Genomic DNA, 17,239 nt, shown 5'->3' on the forward strand with positions numbered 1-17,239 from the left:
GTGAGACTGAACGGGGTTTCTCCCGTACTGGCATTCTTCAGCGTTCTGTTTGCCCAAAGGACGTGCGGAAGCTCGTCCACCCAGCCGGATCTGTGTTCCACCAACTGTAGGCTGTGCACGTCCCATCGTAAGGGTTGGTGAGTAGGCAGCGGCTAATAGTGACAAGCAGTACTAGAGGGTGCTCCTCCTCGTATTGTTGTCGGTGAGCTGTCACCCTGTGATTGGTTCATGGGCTGCTCTGGTCAAATTGTCTGTTCCGCCCATACCTTAGTAGGTATAGTACGAAAGACCTTCCAGAAGCATACGGACTGGCTCATTTAGGCGGGAGTATTCCCGCCTTGCTCATTCCTTCATGTGACTACTGAAGTAGCTAATGCCTTGTGCGTGTAGCTTTGCTGTTAGTGCGGGTAGCCTTCCCTGATGGCTTGTATCCGCAGCTGCGGGAACAGGCGGGGTACTTCACCATTTGGAGGCTTTCCCTGCGGGTACAGCTGGCGTACTGCGCGTAAGGTTCTTTGAGCATGGTGGGTCCTGCTGGAGCAATTGGTCATTGCGCAGACGTCCCTGTTCAAGGTGAGTCTTGCGGGTCCAACTGGGCTCCGCTGGGACCTACCTCTTCACGGATGTACAATAATCATTTGATCCACTAGTTGATTTCCGTTGTCGGTGAAACTAGCACATCTATATGTTTATTAATGTAAGGACGTATGGTATTACATAACTAGCACGTACGGTATAACAAGAATCAAATTACTGATTATGATTTTTTGTTAATTTTTGAAGAGTCGGGGAATTAACAGAAGAATTTCTTAGTTATTTTTAGCAAGCTATATATAAAATACATACAATTAGATAAAATAAAGCTATATATATAAATGACATGGTAAAATAACAATTTTAAAATAGTCATTTTACACAAATGGATTGTGTTTAACAGAAGTTGGTATTACTTGTGACAAAATTGAAAACCTTGTAATTAGAATATGTAAACTCGGGAATTAAGGGTGATTTCAAACGTTATTAAAGAAATTTGTAACTTTTTAAACTTATATGTCAAATATGTGACTGATGACTTTGACCAAGTTACAAGAGGTGTATATGCATTTAACTCTTAAATTTAAGTTGATTTGGATTTTTCACGTACACTAACTCAATCATTTAGCTTCTTTACTACCAGTTAAAATTTTTGCTACCACAACATGGGTTTCTATATTTTGTGAACACAACCAAGATGTTCGTCACCAAAGCTTGCATAACTCATTATATGTCAAATATGTGATCGATGACTTTGACCAAGTTAACATAGTTGTATATGCATTTAACTCTTAAATTTAAGTTGATTTGGATTTTTCATGTACACTAACTCAATCATTTAGCTTCTTTACTACCAGTTAAAATTTTTGCTACCACAACATGGGTTTCTATATTTTGTGAACATAACCAAGATGTTCGTCACCGAAGCTTGCATAACTCATTATTTCACCATCGGGTACTCCAATTATTATGTCTTTCTAATCGAGAGATCACATAAATTTTCCTCTTATATTCGTATATATAGAAAATAAGACACAAATGTGCAATCGTATGTGAAAATCAAGATATTGCAAATGTGAAAAACAAACGAGAGATTTGTGTAATTTCTTCATCTGATTTTGGGTGCCTTTTGCAAGAGAGAAGAAGAATGAGCAGGAACTATTAGGGGGAGAACGACACATTGTAAACAACATACCTTAAATACCGGGCTTCAATGTAGCTTTACCTTAAAGTTTTATTAGATGCGGAATGAGAACGAGACGTTGATGATGAAGTTTACAAAGATATAAAATGCTACAGTTTATAACCTTTATTAAAAAAATACAAAGATGTGATTGTTATAATACGTTGGTTAAACTCACTAGTTCAAAAAGACTATAAACATTTGTTTTAACAAGAGTCCGGATACCGATGATCATCCTGACAAATGAATCACTAAGATGGTGACCCAATCTACCCACTCACCTAGAAAGAAACCTATAACTAAAAAATCCTCAGTGTTAACACGAAACAAAATGTTTCAGGCAAGACTCGAACCTGAACAAACAATAAACTAGATGAAATGTTGCAGTTGGGTGCTTCATCTTCTAAAAACATTTCAAATCACGCACAAATACTCACTCCCACTTAAGGTTGTTCAAAAAGATTAGACTTGTGGCCCGCTCGATAAAAGCTCGAATAAAACTAGCTGAACAACGTTATTTGAAACAACATGAGTCGAGCTGGCTCATTTTTGTAACCGAGCCAAACTTGTCCCAAGCTCGGCTCAACTCGTTGGCTAGATCGTAGGCTCGCTTAACTTCAAAATCAAGCTTGAGCCTCACTTAGTTGCCTCGTTTAATTTTGAGCTCGAGCTCGACTCCACCGTGGCTCAACTCGTGAACATCCCTATAGTCAGTGTTGTAAAAATCAACTAGCAATTAAACGAGATTAATCGGATAAGACTTTAACACACACACACACACACATTTTTATATGTAATTTTCAGTTTTATACGTACACAAACACATATTAGCCGAAACCTCGTAAGAAACCGCTGATTTTGGCCGGAATATTTCCGGAAACCCTAGATTTTGACCAGAACCTCATCAGAAAAAACCGTTAAGTCCAATTAATCCTGCTTTTAACCCGATTTAACCATCGACTAATTAACCAAAAATTAATAACTGAAATGAAAACTTTTTACAACACAACATACGGTCCCCACTTCTTTTTTCCTCTAACAAAAAGAAAAAGAAAAAGAAAAAGAAATCCAGATCAGCAATCAATCTTCATCATCATCATCATCATCATCATCATCATCATCATCATCGTGTTTGTATCAGATCTTAATTAGTTATTATTATTATTATTACTGCAGCAGTTTGATCTATTATCATAATATCCAGATCTCAACTGCATTCAGCACCAGCTTCTATTATATATACATATATAATTAATAATCAATCGTATATTATTAATCTGGATCTGATCGAGATATCCCGTGGTTTTCAAACGGACATGAATCCGTTTTCGTCCGGAACAACGCGTCTAAGGTCACTCACTCACTTTTATTCATTCATTCATTCAAATTTGACCTAATAATTCGATTTACTGTCATTTTGTTTTTCTTAATTATGCTAACGTGCGCTTGTTTACTGTAACTGTTCGTCCCAACGTGCGCCTGTTCGATTGAGTATACGAAACTGTTGTTCGTATAATGCTAACGGGCGCCTGTTTACTGTAACTGTTCGTCCTAACGTGCGCCTGCTCGATTGAGTATACGGAATTGTTGGTTGTATAATGCTAACGTGCGCTTGTTTACTGTAATTGTTCGTCCTAACGTGCGCCTGCTCGATTGAGTATACGGAATTGTTGTTCGTATAATGCTAACGTGCGCTTGTTTACTGTAATTGTTCGTTCTAACGTGCGCCTGTTTGATCGAGTATATGAAGTAGTTCGTTCTAATGCTGCTAACGTGCGCTTGTTTACTGTAATTGTTCATTTTAACGTGCGACTGTTCGATTGAGTATACGGAATTGTTGTTCGTATAATGCTAACGTGCGCTTGTTTACTGTAACTGTTCGTTCTAACGTGCGCCTGTTTGATCGAGTATATGAAGTTGTTCGTTCTAATGCTGCTAACGTGCGCTTCTTTACTGTAATTGTTCATTTTAACGTGCGCTTGTTAACTGTAGTTGTTCATTTTAGAGTATATGAAACTGTTGCTCGTTCTAATGTGAGCCTGGTTGATCGTGTATATGGAATTGTTCGTTCGTGCGCTTGTTTACTGAAACTGTTCGTTCCAACGTGCGGCTGTTCGATCGAGTATATGAAGTTGTTCGTTCTGACGTGCGCCTGTTTGATCGAGTATATGAAGTTGTTGTTCGTTCTGACGTGCGCCTGTTCGATCGAGTATATGAAATTGTTGTTCGTTCTGACGTGCGTCTGTTCGATAGAGTATATGAAATTGTTGTTCGTTCTAACGTGCGCCTGTTCGATGGAGTATATGGAATTGTTCGTTCTAACGTGCGCTTGTATACTCGTCTAGTATCGGAAATTGTTTTTCAAGTGATCGAGTGTTTGAAACTGTTCGTTCTAACGTGCGTTTGTTTCATCTTAATGTGTGCTTGTTTACTGGCCGAGGATCTGAAGTTGTTATAACGTGCGCTTGTTTACTATCTGAAATTGTTCATTCTAACGTGCGCTTGTTTGATTGAGTATACGAAATTGTTCATTCTAATGCGCGCTTGTTTGTTTACTGGTGCATCTGAAGTTGTTCGTTATAACGTGCGCGTGTGTACTCACTTGTCGAGTGTTTGAAACTGTTCATTCTAATGTATGCTTGTTTACTGGTCGAGTGTTTGAAACAGTTTGCTCTAATGTGTCTGTTTACTAACGTGTGCTTGTTTACTGGTCGAGTATCTGAAATCGTTATAACGTGCGCTTGTTTACTTAGAGTACCTGAAATTGTTCATTCTAACATGCGCATGTTTACTGGTAGTGTATCTGAAATTGTTCATTTTTACTGTGTTATATGAATTATATCGCTATAGACTGTGTGTTCAACACTACAAATCGATCGAGTATCTGAAATTGTGCGGTTTACTTACTGTCTTAAATGAAGTATAGGGGTATACTGATCTATTAGAGAGTGTTTAAGATTCTATATTATGATTGGTGACGATGCCAATGCTTGAAGATGTAAAACATCAATGAACTAAAAATACAGACCTAGAATCATCTCATAAATACAGAGTCAAACTAGCTATGATAGAATTTTTAACCCTAAAGGCTGTAAAACCACTTAAATCAACTATAATGGAAGATATTGGTAACCAGAATACAACCATCAGGTACGAAAGTTTGATGTAGACACGGTATCAGGTGTATCTAATATTCAATGACACATTCAATGTATTTTCTCTCATTCTCTGGCATCAAAGATTAGTTTCTGTATTCATGTAATCATGTTATAATAGAAGAAAGAACTATCATAACTACTTCATCGGCCTTGAGAGGATTGTTTTAACTTTGGGTAACACATTGGCAGAAAGATTCATAGTAGGGCTGCAGTTGTAGGGAAAGGATTTTTAGGGGTCATGATTGTTTATTTATTATTAGTTGGATTAATGGCACACATTGAGATTTCAAAGAATGTACCGGTGATATTTGAATGCCAACGAGTGTGTCTTATCATTATTTGAAGTCATAACAGACATCGCTCTGTAACTGCTTTTAGGTCGTTAGGTCCACCAGAAATGGAACCGATGGAGTTGTTATGTCATTTTTCATGATTCTATTCTAGTTGTGTCTGAATTCTTGCCTACTGATTTTCTCTGCGAAGATCTTAACGTTTCTTAACATACTTGATTCATTGTCGTAAATTTCTGTACATTGATATATCATATTATGGGGCAGTCCAAAGAGAAAATTGTCAATATAAAGTACCCTAATTGTAATCAGTACGTTATCTTAGTCTTGTTCATGAATCACCCTTTATTCTTTAGCAATTAATGGATAGACCGACTATCTTGAAGTTTCATCACCTTGTATTTTTTCTCAATTACGTGTTTGCGCATGAAAGACCTTCATTTTCTGGTTCCCCTGGCTTTTATGCATTCGTTTTTGTTTTGAATTATACTTCTACCAGTTAGCATGCTAATTTCTGCAAAATTAAGAAACATCACTTAGTTCACATGTCTCCAATAATTTGCGAGTACTGCTCTTATCTACACATGACAATGCTTACTTTGTGATAATTCTTTATTTTGTTTTTGCAGGGACATGATTCGGGCTATACGAGCCTGTAAAACAGCAGCAGAGGAACGCGCTGTTGTTAGAAAAGAGTGTGCTTCAATTCGTGCAGCAGTTAGTGATAATGACAATGATTATAGACACCGTAATTTGGCAAAGCTCATGTTTATTCACATGTTAGGGTATCCTACACATTTTGGTCAAATGGAATGCCTCAAGCTAATTGCAGCTCCTGGATTTCCAGAGAAAAGAATAGGATATCTTGGACTTATGTTGCTTCTTGATGAAAGACAAGAAGTTTTGATGCTTGTCACAAATTCCTTAAAGCAGTATGTACTCACTTATCCTAATTCTTATCCTGGTTTTAAAACGCACGCATCAGGAGGGTATAATGTGCGCATCGCATGTTGCTACGATGAGATTACATTGCACAATGCGTGCATTGCATGATACTTCTTGATGATCTGATTCTAGCAAAACTTGGCATAAAGTTATAAAATGACGTGGGTGCACTAATAATATTATTATTTGTTAATTTTTACAAATTAACTAAAGTTGATCTTTTATTGTTATCTTCTTTGATAGTTTCTTAAAAGGATTTCCAATTATGAAATAAAATCTTTTTGTAATTTTGCAGAGATCTTAACCATACCAACCAGTATATTGTGGGACTTGCTCTTTGTGCTTTGGGCAATATATCTTCTGCTGAAATGGCTCGCGATCTTGCACCTGAAGTAGAAAGACTGCTGCAATTTCGAGATCCAAATATCCGGAAAAAAGTAAGTTAATGAAAACGGGTCTAAATGTAATTCCAATATTTTAAAGAGTTCGGGAATTGCTATTCATTTGATACCTCAGATCACATCTTTTTTGTAATAAGCCAAAATATTCATGACATTATAATTTCTTAAATTCAACTACGTGGTTATTGTTTTTCCAGTTCCAATTTAAGTCAGTTTTTTATATGACCCTCGTCTATGAACTAATTACAAGTCAATTGTAAGCAATACACACATTTTTCAACCGCGTGATATAATTTGCCTATTATTACATTCGGTCATTATATATTTTCGTAATGTGTGCTTATTCAACATACATAAATCAGAATTGTCTATTAATCCATATATACATATACATATTAAACCCTTGCCTATAATTAGCTGATTTTTTTAGTTCTTTAGCTTATAGGAATCATCACTTATTTTGCCAAGTTTATCCTATGTCTGTTTTGACTCTGTTAAGAGTCATTCTTACCTATATTTTCATCATGTACAGGCAGCATTATGCTCTATAAGGATAATTAAAAAAGTCCCTGATCTGGCAGAGAATTTTGTAAATCCTGTTGCTTCCTTACTCAAAGAAAAGCATCATGGAGTTCTTTTAACTGCAATCCAGCTTTGTGCAGAATTGTGTATAATCAGTGAAGAGGCCCTTGAATTCTTTAGGAAGGTATGTTGACAGTTGACTTTGTTTGTTTGATATCTATCTACCAAAGTATATGGTTGAATGACCTAAAATCATCATACGCATCTGAATATATCAATCGGTTGTACATAGTAATTAGATAATCAATCTAATAAAACAGACTGTAGAAGGTAATTTTGTTGCTTGAGGTTGTACTAATGAGGGATGTTAAAGAGTGTTTGGAAAATCTGTTAATTATGGAATTTATTGATGAAATGACCAAAAAGACATCATTGTGAAAAGAAAGAGGTGGTAAAAGTATCAAATTAAGTTAAAAAATGAACTGCTGTACAAATTTATTGTGATTTCAAGTGCTCTAAGGTTCTCATTTAATGTAGAAATGCACAGAGGGGTTGGTAAAGGTTTTGAAGGATGCAGTAAACAGTCCATATGCTCCCGAATACGACATTTCTGGAATTGCAGACCCTTTTCTGCAAATAAGATTGCTGCGTATTTTACGCATATTAGGCAATGGAGATGCCGATGCTAGTGATTTCATGAATGATATTCTTGCTCAGGTCAGGTTTCATCTATTTATGTCATATTTTGATAAGTTATCATGGTGTCTAATACTTTAAAGGTGGCGATAATGACCCGTTTGTTTAATGGGCTGATTTGGGCTGGGTAGTAGTTTATCTTATATCTACAACGTGTCAAGTGCGTAATATATATACATATACGTATATGCACACAAACATAATGTTTATTTCATTCGCTTGAATAAAAATGGGTCAACTGGGTTAAATGATATGAAAGTCACCCAAAGAGCTATTGTTAAAATCTCCTAAATCATTTCCTTAAAAGCATTTTATTATTTTGACAATGTAGTTTCTTTAATAGATCAATTATTTATGGAGTTAGATATATAATGTATTATTTAAACAGTGATTTCATGAATGATGCCTTTGATAGGGTTAGCGTCTACCTTTTGTGATATCTTGATAACTTGTCATGATGTCTAAAGCTTAATGGTGGCAACTTGAACTCATTTGCCTAAAATGGGTCGATTTGGGGTCACTCGTGTAGTTTCTTTTTGTAAAACTTATCTAAACAAAATGGAAGTTGGTCAATCGAACAGTTCAAAAGTCACTTAAAGTTTCTAAATGTTTAAAGAATTAATTATTGTTTTTAGGGATAGTGCACGTGGAGGCTACACAGATTTTTATCTTTTTTTCATTAAGGTAACCCATTATTGAAGCTACAAGCATGTACCTATCAAGTGCATTTACATCATTTAGAAAGTTGTTTTTGGCCGAAGCTTGTACATATGTAAGCAAATACGTATTTGGGTGGTTTGTACAGTAATTTTAATTTATGGGCTTTCTTAATGAAAAAAAGATGAGGATTTTTGTGGCTTCTATATACATTATCCCTTATTTTAATAATATAGTTTTATAATCTTACTTATCTTATTATCAATAAACTTCAAAATATGGACCAAAAAGGCCAGCCAACACAACCCATTTGGACCCGTATTAAAGTTTAACCCACACCACCTCACCTTTTTAATGCAGAGTTTATAAATCTCTCTGCAAGTCTGGCTCGACAGTTGCTTAATTTTCTCTTTGCTTTGGGCTTGGCTTAAAGTTTTCTCAATCTATATCATTTCTCTTTGGGACATGATGAATACAATTATAACATAAAAGTATCAACCCGTGAAAGAGTATAGAAGGTCTGCTTACCGTGTTTCTTTGCCTGAATTGACTATCTAGGTGGCAACAAAAACCGAATCAAACAAGAATGCAGGAAATGCCATTCTTTATGAATGTGTAGAAACTATTATGAATATTGAAGATAGTGGTGGCTTGCGTGTTCTTGCAATCAATATATTGGGGCGGTTCTTGTCAAACCGTGACAACAATATCAGGTGGATTGTCTTTTCCTCCATATTGAATAATATATCTAAATGAAGTTGGAACATGGGTTATTTTCTATTTTCGTTTAGTCTTTTTTTTTGGAGGCCTTAATAGTGCTATGACAATCATCATTTTTTTAAAATTATGTGAGGCTTTTCATGTAACGCAGTTCACTTTTTTGGTCGATTCACATGAAGATGTATGTATAAACATTTCAAATCTGAAATATCAAATACTAATTTTTTTTATATAAATAATTACATGAGTGATTACTCAATGAGTTAATGATGCAAGCATGCACCATTATCAGGAGATAATTTAAATTTGAAATACTTAAAACGTATGAATGCCTATCTCCTACATCCCCCCTTCATGCTACCTTAATAAAAAGGCCCAAAGTCAACTTTGTCTGTTGACCTTTTTAGTTCAGTACTGTAAACTTTCAAGTCTTCCATGGCAGATATGTTGCATTAAACATGCTGATGAGAGCAATATCAATAGATGGTCAAGCCGTGCAGAGACATCGTGCAACAATCTTAGAATGTGTTAAGGTAATCTTATAACTTATAAATAATAAGTATAGTTATAACAGTCCTGGTAGTATAATGTACTCAGAAAGTGCTTTCTTAAAAAAAATCAGGATTCAGATGCTTCAATTCGTAAAAGAGCTCTTGAACTTGTGTATCTTCTGGTCAACGAGAGCAATGTAAAGCCTTTGACCAAGGAGTTAATTGATTATCTGGAAGTAAGTGATCAGGATTTCAAGGGAGATCTTACTGAAAAAGTTTGCTCCATTGTGGAAAAGTAAGTTAAGGATTTCATTATTTGTTAGTCATAGATTGTTGTAACAATTTGAAATCACTACACACATGATCAGTTATTTTTAAAATTTAAAGTTATTTATGCATGCTAAATGTTAATATGTTCTTCTAGGCTTTCCCCAGAGAAAATTTGGTACATTGATCAGATGCTTAAGGTTCTTAGTGAGGTATGTGTTTTTGTAATAGGTCTCTCAAATAATATTCTTTGATGTATTTAAATTGGAACTAATTTTTCATTTGCTTAATGAAATACTAAAGGTTGTGTACTAATGTTTGATAGGCTGGAAACTATATAAAAGATGAAGTATGGCATGCTCTAATTGTTGTGATAACCAATGCATCCAACCTCCATGGATATACAGTTAGGTCACTCTACAGAGCTATCCAAACATCAGGTGACCAGGTACCATGCATTCCCTCTTAATGACTTCGTTATTTATTTCTAAAAATGAAAACTAATAAGTTTAAGCAAATGGGTAATTTTACATATAAAACAAAATGATAATCTCTATAAAACTTAATTTTGTTTTAATCGTTGTCGTAGTCTATTGCTTTATTTTACTTTTTATTTTAGGCTTTTCAAAATCTGTAACAGTTATGAATGAATAATAAGAAGTTTAAATACCATATTCATTATTGAACTTATTTTAAATGTTTCACTGAATCGATTTAATAATGTAATTTTTATAAGTTGATGTTACTTTTTATGTTGAATAAAGTAATTTTCTTTTACTACAATAAGGTAAGTAATTTTCTTGTATTTTTCAAAATTTTTAAAATGAAAAAATATGGATATTCGGTTTGGTGGTTAGTGTTACACCAATATTGGTGTAAAATGGTAGGTTGAATAGTGTTACACCGAAAATTTACACCATTTGTTTCCGATATTCACATGGTATTAATGTATATTATCTCCTGCTTTTGAAACAGGAGGCAGTTGTTAGGGTTGCAGTATGGTGCATAGGAGAATATGGTGACTTGTTGGTAAACAACGTAGGAATGCTTGCTATAGAGGAACCTATGAATGTGAGTTTGCTTCTTCATAATTCAGTTATCTTCATTTTTTTTATTCTTGATTTGCTTCATTTGGCCTCAAACTACCCAAACTGCCCTCAAACAGTGTATGCGTGACGCGTGGTCCAGTTCCGAATTTTTCTGGCATATTTATAATAAGTGGTAGGTCTGATGGGTTAAATAATGGGTCAAAGACAGTTTTATATTATTGTAAAATGGTTATGATTGCACTAACCTACATACACCTTTTTATACGTTTGGGATGATCACTGCCCCATTGGATCAATCTGCTTTTTAGCTAAATCTTTAAGCTTAACCTAGTTGACCCGTTAGAGATCAGACATAACCGAATATAGCCCATTTGTCTATAAATGAGTTGAAATTGCTACCTTTAAATTACCACTGTTTATCAAATTACATCACAATTTTTTATAATGGTGTCTAAATCTATGTTTAATTTGAGTTTTTTTGCACAGGTAACTGAGAACGACGCAGTGGATGCTATAGAGATTGCTAGCAAACGCTATACATCTGATCTTACCACTAGGTCAATGTGTTTGGTTGCTTTGTTGAAGCTGTCTTCACGTTTCCCTTCTTGTTCACAGTAAGATATTATTATTATTATTATTATTATTATTATTATTATTTTAACCATAGGTGCTACTTTTATATGTGCTGATATCATAGTTGTTTGTTTCAGGAGAATAAAAGACATTGTCAATCAATCTAAAGGAAGCCTTCTGCTTGAACTGCAGCAAAGATCAATTGAGTTTGAATCCATAATTCAAAAGCATCAAAATATAAGGTATAGAATCCATAATTCAAAAGCATCAAAATAAAGTGATACATATACTAATGTTGAACAAGTTTGACTTTTTTCTGACATGGCACTGATATTTGTGTTGACCAAATTGAAGGTCGGCACTGGTTGAAAGGATGCCGGTTCTTGATGAAGCCACTTACAGTGGAAGGAGGGCTGGTTCTCTGCCAGCTGCTGTTTCCACCTCAGCAGGCCATCCAGTTCAACTTCCAAATGGCGTCCCCAAAATTGTCGATGCCCCGTTATTAGACTTGCTTGATTTAGGTGCAGATGAACCTGCACTACCCACCTCTTCGGGTGCCAATTTTCTTCAAGACCTCCTTGGTGATGATATCTTGTCATCTTCATCACAATCAGGTTAACTTCAATACTTATGAAACTGCTTTTGGCTTTGATGTAACGGTTATCTGCTGAAATATTGTATTTTTACATAAACAATTAGTCCACTAAGTTATATAAATAATGAGTGTTAATAAGTTTAAGTTGATCTTGGAATTTTTATGCATTGTAATGATACTAGTTTGTCGTTTTAGCTTTAACCGAACTAACGATCGAACACGAACACTTAAACAAATGAGATTTTCTTGTTTGTGTTCGTTCTTAAGAAAATTCATGTTCGTTCGTTAAAGTTATAAACGGATGGTTCACGGATGCAAACGAATGAACATAACTGAACATAGATGAACAAACTTAATTGAGCTAAAACCAATCAAAAGTAAATGTGAACAACGGTGCATTGGGTATAAAAGTTACTAGAACTAGACTGCATTGTAATAGGCCTCAATATTTAAATGATTATATTAACTAACGTAAAAGAACAGACTTAAACAAATGTAAACCAAGTACCAACAAACATAATGGAACATAAACGAACGAAAAATTATTTATAATGAACAAAAGTCAAGAACGTTCATGAGTAAATGAACGAACGAGACATGTATTCATGTTCATTGAGTTACTGAATGGACAAAGTGTTCATGTTTGTTTGTTTATTGAATAAACGAACATCGAACCTCCTGCCGAGTGGTTCATTGAACGTTCGGTAATTAGAGCATGTTTGGGATTGAGTTTGAAAAATGGTTATTGGCTTATTGGTGTTTTCATAAAACCAATAAAATGCGTTTGGCAATCACAAAAGTCTTTCTTATTTTAGCTTTTTGAAAGGGTTAAAAAGCAGTTTTCCAAAAGCCCCAAATCCTGGTTTTTCAAAATGGCTTTTTGAAAAAGCCAATAAGCATTTTTCAAACTCAATTCCAAACACGCTCTTATTTTAGTTGAACCGAAGCACTTATTTCAGAAAATTATTTTTCTATATATTAATAATTAGTGCTAAACATGACCAAAAAAATTATATTATTTCAGTTAGGAATAGTTCAATATTTGTGAAAAATACTCTTGGCTTAATGATATGGTTTAATGCTGAATGTAATAAGTTGAATAATTGGGTGGTCCGTGGCCTTCACATACATTATCCTTTCTTTTACAAATTGTCAGCGTGTCGAATATGATAATGTATGATTTTAATTTTTTTTAAATTAGAAGTAATTTTAACTTGGAACTATCTTTAACATCTACTTCTTATAATTTCAGGTACAAATCAGAGTCAGGCACAGAAAAGTGGGACCGATGTTCTGCTGGATCTTTTATCAACCAGGTCACCTCCTGCTCAAAACGGGTCATCTACGGTTGATATATTATCCATAAGCCAACATGATAATAAACCTACAGTCGATGAGTTAAACATACTTTCTTCACCTGTGGTGACATCAGCACAAACCTCACACGCATCACCTATTATGGATCTGTTAGACGGATTCGGTCCTGAAGCAACAATACCTAGTAAGTGTTTTGCATTTAATGTTCTACTCTTTAAATCAATGGGATGATATTAAACATTAATCTATGTGAACAGAAGACGATAGTCCCACTTATCCACCGATAGTTGCATTTGAGAGCAGCTCATTAAGCCTAGTTTTCAAAATCTCTAAGCAACCCGGAAGCCAGCATATAACCGAAATTGAGGCCAGTTTTACAAATAAGTCCTCTGAGGTGTATACAGATTTCATCTTCCAGGCGGCTGTACCAAAGGTAAGGGGTATTTATGTAAATTCTACATATTAGTTTAAATAAGTTCTCTAAAAAGTTATAAACTTTCTTGATGTCTTTAATGATTTTACGTTTTTTGTGCCGTTTGGTTCATTTTGCAATTTATAAGCTTAACAATTTTTTATATAATATACTACATTTTATATATCTAATGTTTATACGCTATTTAACATTTTAATTTGAAAGTGCTCATTTTTTACAGCTTTTCTTCTTATTACAAAAGGACTCGAACATGTTTTAGTTCTATAAATAATAGTGTGTCAAAAAGTTTATATTTCAAAAATAAATTAAAGTTTTGTAATATAAATACTTTATGTGACTTTAACCCATCTCAACCCGTTATATTTCAAGAATAATTTATAGTTTTGTAATGAAATGATTTATATTTTCTGATATGTTGTATATATTTCAATCAACAGTTTCTCCAGTTACACCTAGAGCCCGCTAGCAGCAATTCACTTCCTGGAAATGGCAACGGGTCAATAACACAGAAACTGCGGGTTACCAACAATCAACATGGCAAGGTATCTCCATTTGTTAACCGATTTTATTCCATATATAGAATACAACATATTCCTTGACCAGCTGGTTTTATCAGTTTGGCGGGCTAATGGCTTGGTTTAGACGGTTTGAACTGGTTTTTATTTTTACGTTTACCAAAATCATTAGTTTGTATTAAAATAAATTATGCATATATAATAAAGGACGTTAAACCGCCAAACAGTGAAAAGTAAACCGAGTCATGAACTATAACGTTTGCATCTCAAACCGTCTAAACCCGACCGACTTGCTTCTGTTTGCATTTTACGCGGTTTCAGTAGTTTTAAAATACTCCTAGTTGTGAGCATTTGAATAACCTTTGGTCAACTTTTAACCCGTCCCTTCAAAATTCACCCGTTGGATTTAAAAAATATAACCCAAAATCTAAATTGCTTTCATTTTAGTGTTGTAAAACTCGCTAGGTGGTCCCTAGGCGGCCGACCCCCTTGTAGGGAGTACTCGGCTTGTACTCGGACATGATAAATAGCATAAAACAATTATTGGATGTAATATATACGCTAAGACAAGCATAATTCACGTCAAAATACGCATAATCATATGAAAAAAAATATAATTCAAAAAAATTCATATTTTGTTGTTAATTTTAAATTTTTAATTTTAAAGATTTAAAAAAAATTGATGGCCGAGTTGACATTGGAGGCCGAGTAATCCCGAGTACTCCGACTTTTGACCGAGTTGGACCTTGGCGAGTAATACTGGTCGAGTTGGGAAAAGGCGGCAAGGTTGATGTCCGAGGACCTTGGAATCCGACTTTTACAACACTGCTTCATTTTCACAATATGATTCGGGTGTACGTAATAAAGTCTATGCTTCACATAAGTTGTTTTTTTTATGAATATGTTAAATTAAACAATATATTCTATCATTACCAGAAATCACTTGTCATGCGTATTCGCATAAGCTACAAATTAAATAACAAAGATATGTTGGAGGAAGGGCAAATCAGTAATTTCCCTCGTGACTTGTGAAGACGAAGCGTTAACTGATGGCATCTAGTTTGGTTTTTGGTTCATTGCTATCATTGTTGTTCTAGGCTATATCCGGTTTGGTGTATCGAGTTGAGGACTCGCGCTTTTATCGCGTTTTTCACTTTCGAAAGCGGTTTTTGTATATTTTATACTAACAAATATATTATTGTTGTGAGAATCAAATTTTGCCATCATAGGCATTAGACGGAAAGTGATGATTGTTTGTTCATTGAGTAGCTTAGTGATTTGTATTACATCAAAATGTAAGTGTATTTCATGTTTTATCATTTTGTTTTTGGACTATTTTCTTTTAATAAACTTGCATTTATTAGTTGCAATTGGCCTCGGTTATATGGCAATTTATTAGTTGGTGTGGTCTTCAAGCGATATGCGCATTTAATGTAAGTTTGTTTCAGTTGTTCGGTTTTCTTTTCGGTTTTGCTTTGGTTTCAGTTTTTTCGGTTTTTATCATTTGAGCCTGAAACTTTTAGGCCGGAATTTTTATTGGCAAAATAAATAAATTTAGATATAAATAATTTTGTTAATTGTAAAATTATATTATAGACTATTGTACATTTGATCAAAAATATTTGAGTTACATATTTATTAAATTCTTATAAATTACTTAATATAAAATATATAAAAACAAAAATTTAAGAATTCAGTTTGGTTTTTTTAGTTTTTATTACATGAAAAATCGTTAGTTCGGTTTTTACAAAAAAACATAAATCAAATCTTCAGTTTTTGTTTCGGTTCGGTTTTTTTGGTTTGAATTTTTCGGTTTCAAATCGGGTTTTTTTTTTGTTTTTTTTTCACACCCCTACATGCAGTAAGCGTGTATAACCCCCCCCCCTTCTCTGCTTTTTTTATCTCGTTTTGGAAGTACTGCGTCTTATCTAATAAGCGAGCACCTTTCTAACCCAAAAGCTAGGTGAATCGGACGAAAACTTGAACTGCGTACATACATACTTTTGAAACGTAACTGTTGCAAAAACGTAAAGAGCGCCCGCCGGGGGGGGGGTGATGGTGTTTTCGTTTGTAATTTTGACGTACCGTATTTTACAGACTAGCAACTTACTAATCTCATAGTTTAATAAAAGTTTGCCGTTAAAAAAAAATTGCGATGTCATTTGATGTAATTGATATGCTACTATAGTGAAAAAGGTGATGTGACAACTTTACTTTAGCATGTCAATTTATCAAATGATAATAACACAATAAAAGTTTAGTTTGTGTTTATCAAATGATAGCGAAATTAAAGTTTGTTTATATAGAACAAAAATAGTTTATTATGGAAATGATATTATAATAAAATAAGAAAAAAAAGAATAAATAAAGAATTTTATGTGTTCGTGAATTGTTTATAATATGCATAAAACTCAATCTACTTTATACTGATTTCTATTTAAGCAATTATCAAACTATTCGGGTATTAGATGATATGAGCTTTATCAGAAATGTATGATTATGACAAGAACACAGCTGGTTATGGCGTAAACGGAAATTTCTCATTGGCTTTGTTATGTTACAAGTCGCACCTACATGTATTGTGTTTATAATGGTCTATGGGGGATCATTCATTGTTACTATCTGGGTGAGTTACGCGGGTATGATTCTGGGGGTCCACTCGATCATGGCCGTTTATATGTCTATTTTGGGACACTTTTGTCATTGTATGTCTGCATGGGCAGATGTTATTCGTCTGTTATCGAATCGTTATTCTGGGGTGTTACCCTTGCAAGTCCTAGCTTTTCTCGCATAACATTTTCTTAAGTGTAGTGCTATAACGCTAGGTATATATAGGAAAACCGAAAACCGAAAACCAATGTATTCATTTTATTTTATAACAATGTCTATGAGA

General features: G+C 34.3%; 1 protein-coding gene across 1 annotated transcript; it reads left to right on the top strand.

The window, feature by feature from the left end:
- The first annotated feature begins 2,861 nt into the window (after nt 1-2,861).
- LOC143578802 (AP-1 complex subunit gamma-2-like) lies at nt 2,862-15,615 on the top strand. The gene is made up of 18 exons (XM_077062278.1): nt 2,862-3,068; nt 5,795-6,097; nt 6,406-6,547; nt 7,044-7,217; nt 7,571-7,750; nt 8,945-9,099; nt 9,549-9,639; nt 9,729-9,892; nt 10,022-10,076; nt 10,190-10,312; nt 10,840-10,935; nt 11,400-11,527; nt 11,624-11,728; nt 11,841-12,100; nt 13,334-13,582; nt 13,656-13,831; nt 14,269-14,373; nt 15,283-15,615. The coding sequence occupies exons 1-18, from the start codon at nt 3,034-3,036 to the stop codon at nt 15,376-15,378; spliced, it is 2,637 nt and encodes an 878-aa protein (XP_076918393.1). The 5' UTR covers nt 2,862-3,033; the 3' UTR covers nt 15,379-15,615.
- Nucleotides 15,616-17,239: the final 1,624 nt, after the last annotated feature.

The sequence above is a fragment of the Bidens hawaiensis genome, unplaced genomic scaffold, assembly GCF_021521415.1.
Source record: "Bidens hawaiensis isolate Kalapana, Puna unplaced genomic scaffold, B.hawaiensis_p1.1 tig00029340_1, whole genome shotgun sequence".
NCBI classification, from domain to species: Eukaryota; Viridiplantae; Streptophyta; class Magnoliopsida; order Asterales; family Asteraceae; genus Bidens; species Bidens hawaiensis.